Source organism: Pelmatolapia mariae, linkage group LG5 (assembly GCF_036321145.2).
Source record: "Pelmatolapia mariae isolate MD_Pm_ZW linkage group LG5, Pm_UMD_F_2, whole genome shotgun sequence".
Classification (NCBI taxonomy): Eukaryota; Metazoa; Chordata; class Actinopteri; order Cichliformes; family Cichlidae; genus Pelmatolapia; species Pelmatolapia mariae.
Genome location: NC_086231.1, coordinates 37,658,561 through 37,675,347, shown reverse-complemented (window position 1 = coordinate 37,675,347; position 16,787 = coordinate 37,658,561). Strand labels below are relative to the sequence as shown.

General features: G+C 45.5%; 1 protein-coding gene across 1 annotated transcript in view; it reads left to right on the top strand.

Moving 5' to 3' along the window:
• The window catches only part of LOC134628264 (pleckstrin homology domain-containing family A member 6-like), a 53,775-nt gene that overhangs the window by 33,172 nt on the left and 3,816 nt on the right, over positions 1 to 16,787 (top strand). Inside the window, exon 3 of the mRNA XM_063475032.1 lies at positions 2,611 to 2,715. Coding sequence (XP_063331102.1) covers positions 2,611 to 2,715 — 105 coding nt within the window. The remainder of the gene's footprint in view (positions 1 to 2,610; positions 2,716 to 16,787) is intronic.

Here is a 16,787-nt window from a genome sequence, read left to right as displayed (position 1 = left end):
TGAACTAAGGATACATACAATAGTATTTTATTTGAATAAAATTAGAATAAGACATAGAAAAGAATAAAAAGAAATAAATACAATAGTACACAGAATAAATACAATAATACACAGACAGAGTGGAACAGAATAGTCAAGTATTGGAAGTGAGGGGACAGTGTACAGTGTTATTTAATCCAAAGAAGTGTGTGGAGAAGAGAGTCCAGTGTGGAGGGGGGCAGCATGGTGTTCAGGAGCCGGACTGCTTGGGGGGAAAAGCTATTGCACAATCCCGCCGACCTGCTCCTGATGCTGCAGAGTCATCTTCCAAATGGAGGAGTAAAAAGTTGGGGGGAGTGGTGATGCGGGTCAGCCATGATGCTAGTGGCTTTATGAATGCAGCATGAGGTGTAAATAACTAGTAGAATGGATATTTGCACTGGATTCATCAGTGTATCCCGTCACTGTCTCAGCATTCTCATTCATGTCTATGCGATGGTCAGTGGTCACAGCTTCTCTGAAGACGCTTCATTCTGCGCACTCAAAACAATCCTGCAGGGCTTCAGTAGCTCCCTCTGGCCATGTTCTGACATGCTTTGTAACAGGCTTGGTTCTCTTCAGCAGTGGCGTGTATGCTGGATTGAGCATTATTGTAATGTGAGCAGACAATCCGATATGGGGTGAGGACGTGTTGTCGTTAAGCCACGTTTCCCGAAGCTAAACACAGCAGTCTCTTAGTTTGCAGCTTTTTTTCTCTCTGCAGTCAGATGTAATCAGGTTTACTGTCCTGTGAAATGACGTTTGCCAGAATGATGCATGGAACAGCCGGTCTGGTTGGGTTAGCCTTTAGCTTAGCCCAGACACCTCCTCGCTTGCCGCACTTCTGGGTTTGCTCGCACTGCTTGCGGCATCTCCTTGCTGGGATGGTAGCTGTAGGCAATTCAAGGATACGCTCTTAGAGCCCCTTCGGGTAGAGTTTTAAATCTAACATTGATATCCAGAAGACTGTAGTAGGTCTATGAAAGTCTTTGTATGTCTTTCACACACATGTTGTGTACTACTAAGAGAAATAACAAACAAACAGTTTTGGGGAGTAACGGAATACATGTACCGGCGTTACATATTTAAAATACAAAATATGAGTAACTGTATTCCATTACAGTTACCGTTTAAAAAGGTGGTATTCAGAATACAGTTACTTTGTTGAAATAAATGGATTACACAGCAGTCAGCTCAGGGGTTTGGGAAGTGCATCTGTAACCGGAAGGTCGCCGGTTCGATCCCCGGGCTCTCTGTCCTGGTCGTTGTCCTTGGGCAAGACACTTTACCCTACCGCCTACTGGTGTTGGCCAGAGGGGCCGATGGCGCGATATGGCAGCCTCGCTTCTGTCAGTCTGCCCCAGGGCAGCTGTGGCTACAGCTGTAGCTGCCTCCACCAGTGTGTGAATGTGAGAGTGAATGAATAGTGGCATTGTAAAGTGCTTTGGGTGCCTTGAAAAGCGCTATATAAATCCAATCGATTAAAAAGCATGATAATATATTAATTAATACATTTTAAAAGTAACCTTCCGAACACTGCAAACAAACAAAAAACTACAAAAATGCACCTTTTTAGTATCCGGAGTAGCTGCTGCACCCCTAGTGTGCGGCAATCATGGTATACAAACCAAACAAATACCATCTTCTAACACCTGATTTATGGCCTCGGCTACATTTCACAGGGAAGAATGCTTCTCTCTGTTTATTTTAGTATCAGAGTAACAAGCCACCTCCAAAACCTCTCCACAATGCACTGTGTGCAGCAAAGTTTAAAACACAAATATGTGATGCTAATTATAAGGTATTACAACAATTCCCAACAAATGCAGGTCCTATTTAAGCGATTTAGAATAGAATAGACCTTAATTACCTTTGTACATGTACAACAAAATTGTGTTTGGTTTTTTGTTTTTCTGTTTGCTTGTTTTTTGAGAACATGTGTGGCAGTATTCAGGACTAGAGAAACTGAACTGAGTTTTCTAAAGATGCTATACACCACAGTTAATTTATGTTATATGGGGGGCAATCACTTTTTTTTATATATATTTTTTTTTTACACAGGGCCATGTAAGTTTGGATTTTTTTCCCCTTAACCCTCCGGTTGTGCTAACCCCCACCTTCGTTCAGGAACTGCATTTTGTGTTTACATATGTTATCGTTGTCTAATATTTACATTTGTTTGATGATCTGACACATTTAATGTGACACAAATACAATAAAGGAAATCCCACACTGTATGAAAAATAGAATTTGAGCTAGAATTAACTAGATTTGATGCAAAAGGTGTAATCACTAACATTTTAATAAAATAATATAAATAAAAAGTATAAAAATGATCATTCAAATTAAATAGTAAATAAATTGCTCTTTTAATAAAATATTACATTTCACCTCTTTGGATCTATCGTCCTTTGTTAATACCATTAAATAACATCTCAAGAGTGAGTAAAACATTTTTATAAGGTTTTGAATAATACCATTCCTAGTGGTGCTCATTGAAACACTATAAATACTTTGGATGTGAATACATAAATACGCAAACACAAAACTAATATGTATGCTGTTTTGTTCCATATCTCTGCTGACCTATAGATGTCTAACAGACCTAGATCGGCAGCTACTTTTGGGAAGTGCAACATCTCTATGCACAGAAATTGCAAAGCAGAGGTTACCAAACAAGGATGGCTATACAAACAGGTAAAATGTTCCCTCAGCTTTAAAAAATAAAATTACATTAATTTGATAAAAATTTTTAATGTATTTTTGAAGGTTAGCTAATATTACTGACTATATTTTTCAGCCTCTGTAAGCTTTCATAGTTAAAGAAACTATAGCATAAATCATTTTATATCTTTTTATATCTTTACATGTGGAACAGGAACAGTTAAACTGCAGAAATGTCTCAAAGACAGAAAATTTGAATAACCTCTAATTTCCTGCTTCCTGGTCTCTAGTTACATTGTGAGGAATCTTGGAGTTCTTTCTGACAAGCATATATCACTCAATGTACATATTAAATAAATATGTAAGACTGCTTTCTTCCATTTGTGCAACATCTCTAAAGTTAGAAATATCCTGTCTCAGTGACGCTGAAAAACTAGTTCATGCATTTATTACTTCCAGGCTTGACTACTGTAATTCATTATTATCAGGAAGTCCTAAAAACTCCCTGAAAAGCCTTCAGTTAATCCAAAATGCTGCAGCAAGAGTCCTGACAGGGACTAGAAAGAGAGAGCAGATTTCTCCTGTATTGGCTTCTCTTCATTGGCTTCCTGTTAAATCCAGAATTCAAAATCCTGCTCCTCACATACAAGGTCTTAAATAATCAGGCCCCATCTTATCTTAATGACCTTGTAGTACCATATCACCCTATTAGAGCACTTCGCTCTCACACTGCAGGCTTACTTGTTGTTCCTAGAGTATTTAAAAGTAGAATGGGAGGGAGAGCCTTCAGTTTTCAGGCCCCTCTTCTGTGGAACCAGCTTCCAGTTTGGATTCAGGAGACAGACACTATCTCTACTTTTAAGATTAGGCTTAAAACTTTCCTTTTTGCTAAAGCATATAGTTAGGGCTGGATCTGTCATGACCGGGCGCCAAACACAGGGTGGAGGCACCATACAAAGGCTCGGAGGTACAGTGAAAAGCAAGATTTTATTTTGGCACGTGAAAGTGACACATTACAACACAAAAACACTAAACATGAACTAAAGGCAAGAGGAAATAAATCTAACCTGTGGAGTTGCTCAAACTGAAACACTAACATAATGCTACAACCTCAGGGGGCTAAGAAACTGAATTAACTCACTCTATGGCAGGCATGAACTTCAGTGTTTCTAGATACAACACTAGAGTATTACTATGGGACACTATGAACAAAAGCAGAACTATGAAGCAGTAACTTGGCTAGAACAATCTCAGCAATAGTCATAAAACAGGAAAACATGAAACAAGAGTCATACGAGTGCAGCAGTAGAGTCCAAAAGGAAAAAGTCTTTTTAGCCAGCTGGGGAAGCAGCCAGGGAACCTGACACAAGTATTTTCCAGAGCAGGCACCCTAACGGTGAAGGATTACAGAGGTACGCTCATGGAGTCACTGTAATGAGGGAGAGCAGAGTCAGAGCGAGCCCCAAGCAGCAGTCCAGGGAGAATAGGCAATTTGTGTTTATTATACTTTTACAGGTGGAGGCGAGGCTTGGGGCTAAACCAGTCCAGGTTCACTCATTGTGAAAAACTGGGCAGGGAGGCAGGCTGTGTGAAGCTGCTGCGAGTAGAAAAACAAGATTAAATCTAAAAACTACTATGGCAAGAATTACTTAACTGTGATTTTCACTATGTTAGCTGACACTCCAGCGAGGAGTGTTTGTGAGCTCTGGTCTTAAAGGCCTGCCAGCTGATTACACACATGTAAACAGTATGTAACAAAATATATAAACAATGGGCAAATCAGAAGACTTTAGGAACGACAGGAGCCCAGAGGATGGGTAACCACAATGAAAACACAACTGCAAATGATGAAGCAATGGTTTAACTGTATTTGAAATTTATGCACTGTATTGCATTTGACAATAATACCCAAAATTGTGTGTGCACGCACAGATACCCAAAATAAAAAGAAACGAATGTTAGACCCGGGTCTTTTAAAGTGTCAATAGGATCCAGATCAGGCCTGTTTGATGATCTGGTGAGTTATTGGTGTGAGTTCAATCCACGATCGGTGTATGGTTTGCACAGTCTTGTCCTACCGCAGTTCATGCAACCAGACTTCAAGATTCAATTCCAAATGGGCTGTGGCTCGCCATCCATTGCAATGGAAAATTATTCCTCTTCTGCGGATTTCCACAAAGTCTGTAATCCAAAGTTCTCCGGGGAGTCTCGGCTCCTTTGTCCAACTCAAAAAACCTGACCTAAGAGTGAGGTCAGAATTACTTCAAATGAACATTGTTCACACTTAACTAACAACACTTCTGTTTAAGGTATAAAGCATGAACAAAATGTGTTTCAATTTCAAGTCCTATTTCTAATGTTGTACAACTAATCAAATTCTAAATGTTTTCATTACATGGCAATGTAGCTATCACCAATAATTAAAGCAATTCACACTGCTCATTAAAAGCAGCAAACTCAATATACTCTGCTCACTGTCAAGTAACAACAGTGATGAATAAAAGTAACACAATAAAACATTTCAATACAACAGATAGATATACAGTTTTTTTCCTTAACAACAGCTGATAAGTTCTCAACTAACACTTAACAACGGGAGTGTGCGTTTAGCTAGTACCCGCTAGCTACTTGCATAGTCCCGCCACCATTAGCGTTTGTTTTTGAAGCGAACAACGTTAACATTTCAGGATGCCGATCAGCGGCTATAACAGTTTCGTTACTCACCAGTGCAAAGCACTTCGTATTCATAAAACTAGCTTCGGCTATCCAAATCTGGCGGCTAATCAAGCAGATACCAACATCTACCACGTTTTCCCCACAGGTACAGCTATGGTGCGTGTGGTCTAAGCAGCCTTAGCAGCGCAACCAAACATGAAAACACAAGGCGGGAAAAACAATCCCATTGGTTGAACCGCATTTGCATCCAGGTCAAAAAATAACCTTTGAGAAACAAAAATAAATAAATAACACAAATAATGTAATTCCATACAAAATAATTTGGATTTTTTCTTTAGAGTCTCTCTCCAATTATGAGTGTTTTTAACTGAAAAGAATAAAACACCTTTAATAATAATTACAATAAACAGTCTCTAATTGCATCTGTTTGCCACTGGGCTACACTCTCCCCTCCTAAATTCATGCAAGTCCCTTTGCATGGGAGATGGCTGTGACCTCACCACTTGAGAGAGTGGCTCCTGGTAAGTTCCAAACTCCTTACTCTCTTGCAAAGCATCAGTAAAAGCTAAGCTCAAGCCTTGGAATAAGGATTGCACAATAGATATTAGGGGATTTCCCAACTGGGTGTACTGCAGTCTTTCTGGCGGACCTCTATTCCTCACTGAACGTCGAAGAGTGTCCGTTTTATCACCTTCCACACTTTGTTGTGAATCTTCTTTGTTAAGGGCCTCAGGCTCACTGTCAGAGTCTTCTCTGCTTAGAAGAACATCTCCCTGAAAGGTGGATGTGTCTGCTAAGTCATTTTCACTTCCAGGTACATCAGCAGCCGGGCGTTCTTCACTCACGGCATCCAAGGCAGTATCCTCAAGAATGATTTCTACATTTTCATGAGACAAGTCTTCTCTGACTACCGTATCATTAACAGTTAAGCAGTCTTCAGTTAAATTTATCTGTGCTGCCTCACCATCGTCTGCATCAGGGCATGATTTTGGAACCTCGTACACTGTGGTGAATCGAATGGTTTCTTTGGGAAGCCTCCCACGAAACCAAACGGTATCCTCCTCTGTCTCAGAAGGTTCAGTCTCATCATACTGTTTAGCTGATTGCCGTGTTACAGGCTTGCGTGTGGAGTTTGCCATAACAGGATTCTCCTTAGTGGGTGTGACAAAACCACAAGGGAGTAGGAGATCTCGATGGACAGTTCGCCAAGGAGCGTCCTTGTTCTCAGGTTTTATTGTGTAAACTGGGAGATCCTCCCGCCTGCTTGACCACCACATAAACATCTGACTCCCACTTATCAGCAAGCTTATGTTTTCCTCTTAGGCGTACAGCACGCACTAAAACTCTGTCTCCTTCTTCCAATTTAGAAGCGGTTACACGCAAGTCAAATCTGGTCTTATTCTTGTCAGCAATTTTTGCTGCATTTTGTGCCGCGATCCTGTAACTCTCTTCCAGACGTGACTTCAAACTTTGCACATATTGCGAATGTGACTTGTAGCCGTCGTCTCTGAGGGGAAGACCAAAAGCCAGGTCAGTGGGCAATCTGGGTTTACGTCCGTACATTAATTCATAAGGTGAGTACCCTGTAACGTCGTTCTTCGTACAATTGTACGCATGAACCAATGGTTTCACAAAACTATGCCACTGTGATTTGTCCTTGTTTTCCAATGTACCAAGCATGCTCAACAGCGTCCTATTAAAACGCTCTACAGGGTTTCCCCTAGGATGGTAGGGCGTAGTACGAATCTTGTGAACACCCATGATGTTGCATAGTTCTTTGATGATGTGTGACTCAAAGTCAGGCCCTTGGTCACTATGCAAACGTTCAGGAATGCCGTAATGGACAATGAAATTATCCCACAGGTACTTGGCAACTGTTTGAGCTTTCTGATTGGGTGTTGGGACGGCAATGGCATACTTAGTAAAGTGGTCTGTAAGTACGAGAACGTCCTTAATGTTGCTCCTATCAGGCTCAATGGACAAAAAGTCCATACAAACAAGCTGAAGAGGTCTGGTGGATTTTATTGTGACCAAAGGAGCAGCTCTTTCAGGGAAAGATTTTCTCAGAACACAGCGATCACAGGTTTTAACTTTTTTCTCAACATCTGCAGCCATCCTTGGCCAATAAAACCTTGTTCTCACCAGGTCGAGAGTGCGTTCAATCCCTAAGTGGCCCATATCATCATGGAGGCTACGGAGGACTGTGTCTCGAAACTGTTCTGGAAGAACAAGTTGCCAGGTTACACAACCTCCATCTTGTCGTGTTCGGTACAGTATTTGATTGTGTAGCTCAAGGCGACTGAATTCCCTGATTAGTAAGGGAATATCGGGCAGCTGCTTTCTAACTGTGGGTGGAACCTTGTCCCCAGTCTCAAGTTGAGCTATAATTTCCCTCAAACACGGGTCAGCTCGTTGTTCTGCTCTAAGCTGCTCTACTGGCATATGGGAATAACTGGTAACCCACCACACTGATCTTCATTCACAAACTCATCTGGTATAGCAGATACAGACATGGCTAAAGAGTCTACCAGGGTGAAAGCACAATCCATCTCTTCGTCTTCACTTGGGCTACAGCCAATGAGGTGCCTCTCACAGATAGCTGGGACCACGTCTGGGCCAAGAGTGACTCCTTGACCAGACAGATGTGTCTCAGTGAACCGCTGTATACGTTCCTGCTCTTTTTGTGAAACTGTGTCATTGAGCAGTTCTCCATGTGGTCGTCTTGAAAGACCGTCTGCATCAGAATTTAACTTTCCAGCTCTGTACTGAAGCTGGAAGTTAAATGTGGAGAGTGCTGCTAGCCAACGATAGCTCATTGCATCCAACTTGGCTGTAGACAGAACATATGTTAAGGGATTGCTGTCAGTTACCACCGTGAATTGGCTACCATAGAGGTAATCAGATAATTTTTCTGTAACTGCCCACTTTAGAGCTAAAGGTAAAGGTAAAGGGCAGAGCAGACTGTACCTGCTGCGGAGACTCAGGTCGTTTGGAGTGGAGGGCCCACTCCTGAAGACCTTCTATGACTCTGTGGTGGCCTCAGCCATCTTTTATGGTGTGGTCTGCTGGGGCGGCAGCATCTCTGCTGGGGACAGGAAGAGACTGAACAGGCTGATCCGCAGGGCCAGCTCTGTTCTAGGATGCCCTCTGGACCCAGTGGAGGTGGTGAGTGACAGGAGAATGGTGGCTAAGCTGTCATCCCTGTTGGACAACATCTCCCACCCCATGCATGAGACTGTGACAGCACTGAGCAGCTCCTTCAGTGGGAGACTGCGGCACCCACGGTGTGGGACGGAGAGATTTCGCAGGTCTTTCCTCCCCACTGCTGTCAGACTGCACAACAAAGACTCCAACTGATCAACACACACATTCACACATGTGCAATAACACTAATGTGCAATAATCTTTTCTGGCATCGTTGTATTTTTACTGAGTTGTATATAGCACTTGTATTCTATTTTTATCTTATTGCATATTTTATTCTACTGTATATAGTATTTTATTTTATTCTATTCTGTACAGTTGTATACTGTATTTATTCTTATTTTATTTTATTCTAATTTTTGCTTCATAACTTTTGCACTGTCCACTTCCTGCTGTGACAAAACAAATTTCCCACGTGTGGGACTAATAAAGGTTATCTTATCTTATCTTAAAAACTCTAGTTTGTGGGCAGGGTAGCGAGACTCACTCTTGGACAAATCTCGGCTAGCATATGCTATTACTCTCATCTGCCCCTCCTGCTCCTGATACAAAGCAGCACCCAACCCCATAGTGCTGGCATCCGTATGGAGAGTGTAGGGCAACTTGGGGTCAGCAAAACCCAAGATTGGAGCAGTAGTTAGCTTTTCAATGATCGCTCGGAAAGCTTGTTCACACTCTGGAGTCCATCGCTCACCAAAGGGTTTTTTCGGGTCATGATACTGAGGAGTGTTGGCTTTGGGCTTGGTCCCTTTGCGAAGGGGTGGGTAACCTGAGGTCAGATTGGTGAGGGGCTTCACTAGGCTAGAATAGTTTTTAATGAAGCGTCTGTAATAGCCTGCAAAACCAAGAAAGGACCTCAGTTCTTTCAGATCAGTAGGCACTGGCCAAGTTTGCAGAGCCTTCACTTTTTCGGGATCAGTCTCCACCCCATTACGAGACACAACATGTCCCAAGTACCTCACTGATGTCTGAAAAAATTTACATTTCTCAGGGGATAATTTCAACCCATACTCTTTCAAACGGTTCAGAACTTTGAGCAGTCGGGTCTCATGTTCTTCCAGCGTTTTAGAGAAAACAATGATGTCATCAAGGAAGACAAGAACCTCCTTCAGGTTCATATCCCCCATGCATTTCTCCATGAGACGCTGAAATGTACTTGGAGCGTTCGTAATGCCTTGCGGCATTCGGTTAAACTCCCAAAATCCAATGGGACAAACGAAAGCTGTTTTCGGTTTGTCAGCCTCATCAACCTCAATCTGGTAGTAACCAGATTTTAAGTCGAGGACAGAAAACCACTGGGAACCAGTCAGCGTGGAGAAAGTCTCCTCCAAGTTTGGGAGTGCATAAGCATCCTTCACTGTTTGCAAATTGAGCTTCCTGTAATCAACACAGAGACGCACATCCCCATTCTTCTTCCTCACCACCACTATGGGAGAAGAGAAGGGTGATGTGGACTCCCTGATCACACCTGCCTGTTGAAGTTCTAGCAAGTGCTTTCGGACAGCTTCCAGATCATTTGGGTGTATGGGGCGTGCCCTGTGCTTAAATGGAGTCTCATCAGATAGCTTGATTTGGTGTTTTACCTGATTAGTTCTCCCAAAGTCAATGTCATTTTGCGCGAAGACCTCTGGCATATTGGCAAGTTTTTGTGTTACTCGCTCTCTCCACTCAGCACTTATGGGTGAGTCCTCGAAGTTGAAGTTGAGGTCTAGCTTCTGCTTGGTGCTAGAATCTGGTGTCACCACACAATGCTCATGTGAGAGAACACGCTGAAATGCACTGATTTCCCCAATCACACACTTCTGGGGAATAACAACATCGTGATCCAGCTCGTTAGTCATTACGACCGGCACTTTATATGGTGCTTTCTGGGGCAAGTCAATGAGGCAAGGTTTAACTAACACCCCACCTGGCAGTGCTGACAAGGAGGGATGTTCTAAGAGGACAGATTTCTCAGTGGTAGGACTGTTTACATCGATGAACCCCTCTAACACTACAGTTTGTCCTGCTGGAACTAGCTGGGGGTCTTTTCCGAGCGAGGTGACCAGACCAAGGCGGTTATCCTTGCACTGCCTGTGTCGCAGCCCCAAAATCTTTAGCACCGCTTTGTAACCATATTGTGATGGTTCATACTCTTCAGGACAGGTATCACGATAGAGTTCGTAAAGTAGATCTAGTGTGTTAGTACCTATCAGAACTAGTGGCTGGGGGACGGTACGAACATCTGGAACCACCAATGCTAGTGTGGGGACTTCGACCTCAGCACCCAAAAACTCCTTGGGGAATACAACATTAATCTCAATGTAGCCTAGATAAGGCACAGATTGGCCATTGGCTCCTTCAACCTCCAAAAGCTCAAAGAGCGGCCGGATCTCATGTTGTGACAGGTTCTGATTGTAAAACGACTGGGGAACAGTGGTGACTTGAGACCCTGTATCCATCAAGCAGCTAACACAATTGCCCTCTATTTGAACCTGTGCTGTAGTTTTTGCCCCTGTTAAACCTTTGGGTAATTTGAAATTACCACGCTCAGCATTCAATGTAAACATTGCACCCTTCTTAGTGGTCACTTTAGGCTTCTTATCAGCGGGACGTGTTTGACCTGTTGCAGTCCCCATCTGTCCCACGACAGGGACTGAAATCAGTTTAACGAGAGTGTGTTTCGGTGTTGGCTTTCCCATAACTGCTGACGGATTCTCAGTTCCTTTCTTTTAGCAGCTACCAGGGCAGGATTTGGCTCTAACTCACAGGTGGCCACAATATGACCATCCTCCCCACAACGGAAACAGTACCACGGTTTTGGCTTTACAGTTAAAGCGCTGTGTGGAGGGGGCCCTGGTTCAGTCTTTGCATGGTCAGGTTTTTTAGTTTCATCTTTCTGCATGTGGTCTTTCTTAGAAGCAGTGGTTTTTCTTTGTTTCATGAGTGCTGTCAATTGACTCTTCAAGTCAGCAACTTGCTTCTTTAACTTACTTAGGTCACTTGATTCAGATTCAGCTTGTGTTTCGCTTGTTTCCTGAACACTCTGTCTATGAGAGACAACCTTAGGTTTTGTAGTACCAAGGTGCCGTTTCATTCTACTAGTTTTTGTTTCTTGCCTATTTTCTGCAGTACGCAGCAGCAACAAGAGCTCAGCGAGTGATGGGGGTTGTCTATCCTTAAGTTCTAGCTGCAAGACAGCCAGCAAATCATGATCCCAACAACCCCTGTAAAATTGTTTCAGGAGGTGTTTGTCGACCTCTTGTGGCTGTACGCCTCCCCTGCGTACAGTACGGTTCAATGCCACCTGCAGACGATGCAGGTAAGCTGAGGGTTTTTCTCCAGGATCTTGCAACGTGTTCATGAACCTCACCAACAATTCCTCCCCGTCCTCAACTGTGCAAAAGGCAGAGTCCAATAATTGCAGGTAGGTAGATGGTGGCGCTTCGGGTCCAAGATGTCGAACTACATCTGAAGCAGGAATGAGGAGGCTCTCGAGAATTTTATGAGTCTTCTCCAAGTCAGAAACAGAAGTGTCCTCCATCATTAAATCAACATGAGAGTGCCAAGTATCATAATCGGCTTCATTATATGGCCGGGGAATCTTCCCAGAAAAAGCTCTCAGTCTCAAGGTGGAATGGGTACGTGACATCTTATCATCACTCTTTACAATGTGTTCAACCACAATTCTCTGTACTTCTGGTGGGTTAAGCTCACCAGGATTTAGAGTCAGGGATCTCTTGGTTCCAGAGCTTAAAGTTTGTGTGTGATATTCATCATCAGTGTGGCCAAGCTTAGGACAGACTAAAATACCAGCTGATTCATTAAAAGTAGCAGGGGTCTGGCTGGGTCTGCCAGTATGATCAGCTTCCTCTATTTCAACCTCAGTACTGAGGGCAACACTTTCTTCGGCAACACCCACAGACTTTTCAATTTTTGTCATCACCTCTCTCAGTACCTCTTCAAAATCTTTCCCACTTAGCTTGGCTATTCCTCGCAGTTCACTCAGGTAAGTATCTGTGACGCTCCCCCCAACTCTCTGGGAATAGACATCTGTCAAAGCATGTACAGAAAATACTACATCAGGGTTGGCAGCTGAGGGGTGGACATAAGGCAACAAGGGTCCTAATGTTTGCACTGCTACTCCTGAGTTATACTCCACTATCTGATCCTTGTTGAATTCAGATACTTGATCATCAATGGTGAGGACCCTACTAATAGAGCCGTACTGCTTTAAGAACTCAAAAATCTCTTCATCCTTTTCTGATCCTGTTACACCACGCACTATGACAGCATTTGGGACCTTAATACCTAATTTTTCAACAAACTCCATCTTTTGTGAGACAGACGGTTTTACCAAAAACTCACTTACACAAAATATGCTTCACTATCGTCACCCATGAATTCAAGGCTCCTGGCTGGCTCGCCACTTTTACACTGTAACCAGTATGTAACAAAATATATAAACAATGGGCAAATCAGAAGACTTTAGGAACGACAGGAGCCCAGAGGATGGGTAACCACAATGAAAACACAACTGCAAATGATGAAGCAATGGTTTAACTGTATTTGAAATTTATGCACTGTATTGCATTTGACAATAATACCCAAAATTGTGTGTGCGCGCACAGATACCCAAAATAAAAAGAAACGAATGTTAGACCCGGGTCTTTTAAAGTGTCAATAGGATCCAGATCAGGCCTGTTTGATGATCTGGTGAGTTATTGGTGTGAGTTCAATCCACGATCGGTGTATGGTTTGCACAGTCTTGTCCTACCGCAGTTCATGCAACCAGACTTCAAGGTTCAATTCCAAATGGGCTGTGGCTCACCATCCATTGCAATGGAAAATTATTCCTCTTCTGCGGATTTCCACAAAGTCTGTAATCCAAAGTTCTCCGGGGAGTTTCGGCTCCTTTCTCCAACTCAACAAACCTGACCTAAGAGTGAGGTCAGAATTACTTCAAATGAACATTGTTCACACTTAACTAACAACACTTCTGTTTAAGGTATAAAGCATGAACAAAATGTGTTTCAAGTTCAAGTCCTATTTCTAATGTTGTACAACTAATCAAATTCTAAATGTTTTCATTACATGGCAATGTAGCTATCACCAATAATTAAAGCAATTCACACTGCTCATTAAAAGCAGCAAACTCAATATACTCTGCTCACTGTCAAGTAACAACAGTGATGAATAAAAGTAACACAATAAAACATTTCAATACAACAGATAGATATACAGTTTTTTTCCTTAACAACAGCTAATAAGTTCTCAACTAACACTTAACAACGGGAGTGTGCGTTTAGCTAGTACCCGCTAGCTACTTGCATAGTCCCGCCACCATTAGCGTTTGTTTTTGAAGCGAACAACGTTAATGTCACGATCCTGGGTCCTTTTGACCCAGCGTTTTGTGTTTTCTACTAGTGTCATTTTGGGTCTGTTCTTCCTCCGGTTTAGTGTTGTTCTGTTCTGCCGTCTACTCCTGTGTTAAGTCCGCGTTTGCTAGTCTGTGTCTCTGTGTGTATGTGTTTCCTGTTTTATTGTGACGGTCTGTGTCTTATCTCAGTGTGTTCAGTTTACTCGTCCCCTGTCTCGTCAGGTCTGATTACTCCCAGCTGTGCCCTCCTTTTGTGTCTCATTCCCTCGTTATCCTTCGGTGTATTTAAACCTCGTGTCTGCCTCTGTTAGTTGCTGTTTCGTCTGTGTTGTTCCCCTAGATGTCCCTGCGTCTCTCCATATGTGTTTCCTCGGACCTCCCTGCATCTTCGTTTCTGGTTTGCTTTGTTAGTTTTCCCAGTTTAGGTTACCTGTTAGTGTCACTCGCCATTTCTGTTTATTTGCCTTTCTGTTAATAAATTCTTACCTGCACTTGAGCTGCTGCTGCCCGGTCCTAATTAACTTCCACACGGCTTGCACCCGCAAACCGTGACAGCACGAAACAGCCACCATGGACCCCGCAGCAACAAATCCGTCCGAGGGGCTCCGGGACGACGTCACCTACAATGTGGAGAATCTTCTCGGCCTGTGGCTGGAGCATCCACCGGAAGAGCTTCGCCGCGCAGTGGAAAGCCGGCTACAACGCCTCTTTTCCGGCCTGCCATGGCTATTGGAGTCTCTTTCTCCGACCATGCAGGCTTTTCTCCGGCACACACCTCACCTTCTCTCCGCCACCCCTGCCTCGCTGCCCGACTCGTCGGAGGTGAACTTGCCCGGCCCGTCGGAGCCATCTGCGGGGAGAAAACGCCGATCGCGCCGCCGGCACGCCACCCCACAGCCGGACGTTCGGACTTCTAAATCGCCGGCTGTGGTGAGTGAGGACTCTTTTCCATTTTCGGACTGTTTGACTGTTCATTCAGGGGCTGTGTTCTGTGCGGCAGATAACGATAGGAACGGCTTATCGCCTGCTCTGCAGCTCTCAGCTCAGTTAGCTGCCCCGCAGTCATTCTCAGCTCAGTTAGCTGCCCCGCAACCACTCCCAGCTCAGTCTCCAGTGCCACACTCTGCTCAGTCTCCAGTGCCTCACTTAGCTGCCCAGCCTCCAGTGCCTCACTTAGCTGCCCAGCCTCCAGTGCCTCACTTAGCTGCCCAGCCTCCAGTGCCTCACTTAGCTGCCCAACCTCCAGTGCCTCACTTAGCTGCCCAGCCTCCAGTGCCTCACTTAGCTGCCCAGCCTCCAGTGCCTCACTTAGCTGCCCAGCCTCCAGTGCCTCACTTAGCTGCCCAGCCTCCAGTGCCTCACTTAGCTGCCCAGCCTCCAGTAGCTCACTTAGCTGCCCAGCCTCCAGTAGCTCACTTAGCTGCCCAGCCTCCAGTAGCTCACTTAGCTGCCCAGCCTCCAGTAGCTCACTTAGCTGCCCAGCCTCCAGTAGCTCACTTAGCTGCCCAGCCTCCAGTAGCTCACTTAGCTGCCCAGCCTCCAGTAGCTCACTTAGCTGCCCAGCCTCCAGTAGCTCACTTAGCTGCCCAGCCTCCAGTAGCTCACTTAGCTGCCCAGCCTCCAGTAGCTCACTTAGCTGCTCAGTCTCCAGTAGCTCACTTAGTTGCTCAGTCTCCAGTGCTCCCAGTTTCACCTGTAGTTCAGGCCCCTGTGCCGCCTGTAGTTCAGGCCCCTGTGCCGCCTGTAGTTCAGGCCCCTGTGCCGCCTGTAGTTCAGGCCCCTGTGTCCCCCGTAGTTCAGGCCCCTGTGTCCCCCGTAGTTCAGGCCCCTGTGTCCCCCGTAGTTCAGGCCCCTGTGTCCCCCGTAGTTCAGGCCCCTGTGTCCCCCGTAGTTCAGGCCCCTGTGTCCCCCGTAGTTCAGGCCCCTGTGTCCCCCGTAGTTCAGGCCCCTGTGTCCCCCGCAGCTCCAGTGTCCCCCGCAGCTCCAGTGTCCCCCGCAGCTCCAGTGTCCCCCGCAGCTCCAGTGTCCCCCGCAGCTCCAGTGTCCCCCGCAGCTCCAGTGTCCCCCGCAGCTCCGTCGCTCATTCCGTCACCAGTCTCACACACTCACTTCATGCAGGGAGAAGGTCTAAGTTCCTCCCAGGGAGATTCCTGCGCTTTAGCTGCTTCAAGCGAAGTAATGCACTCCAGGGCCTCCCCAGAAGCTAGGTTTCACCCCCCAGCTGTTTCTGGACCCCTGAAGATTAAGCAGCTCTCAGAGAACTCCTCCGTGTCAGTGTTGCCTGGGCAAAACCAGTGCTCGGTGCATTGCCAGTCACCTCTGTGTCAGCTAGTGGCCTCCATGACCGCTGGCTCAGTCATGGCTTCCGCTGGAGGGTCCGAGGGACCGCTCCGATCTTCGTTTCCTGTCGTCGCTGGAGGGTCCGAGGGACCGCTCCGGCCTTCGTTTTCTGTCGTCGCTGGAGGGTCCAAGGGACCGCTCCGGCCTTTGCTTCCTGTCGTCGCTGGAGGGTCCGAGGGACCGCTCCGGCCTTCGTTTCCTGTCGTCGCTGGAGGGTCCGAGGGACCGCTCCAGCCTTTGCTTCCTGTCGTCGCTGGAGGGTCCAAGGGATCCGTCCGGCCTTTGCTTCCTGTTGTCGCTGGAGGGTCCAAGGGACCGCTCCGGCCTTTGCTTCCTGTCGTCGCTGGAGGGTCCGAGGGACCGCTCCGGCCTTCGTTTCCTGTCGTCGCTGGAGGGTCCAAGGGACCGCTCCAGCCTTTGCTTCCTGTCGTCGCTGGAGGGTCCAAGGGATCCGTCCGGCCTTTGCTTCCTGTCGTCGCTGGAGGGTCCAAGGGACCGCTCCGGCCTTTGCTTCCTGTCGTCGCTG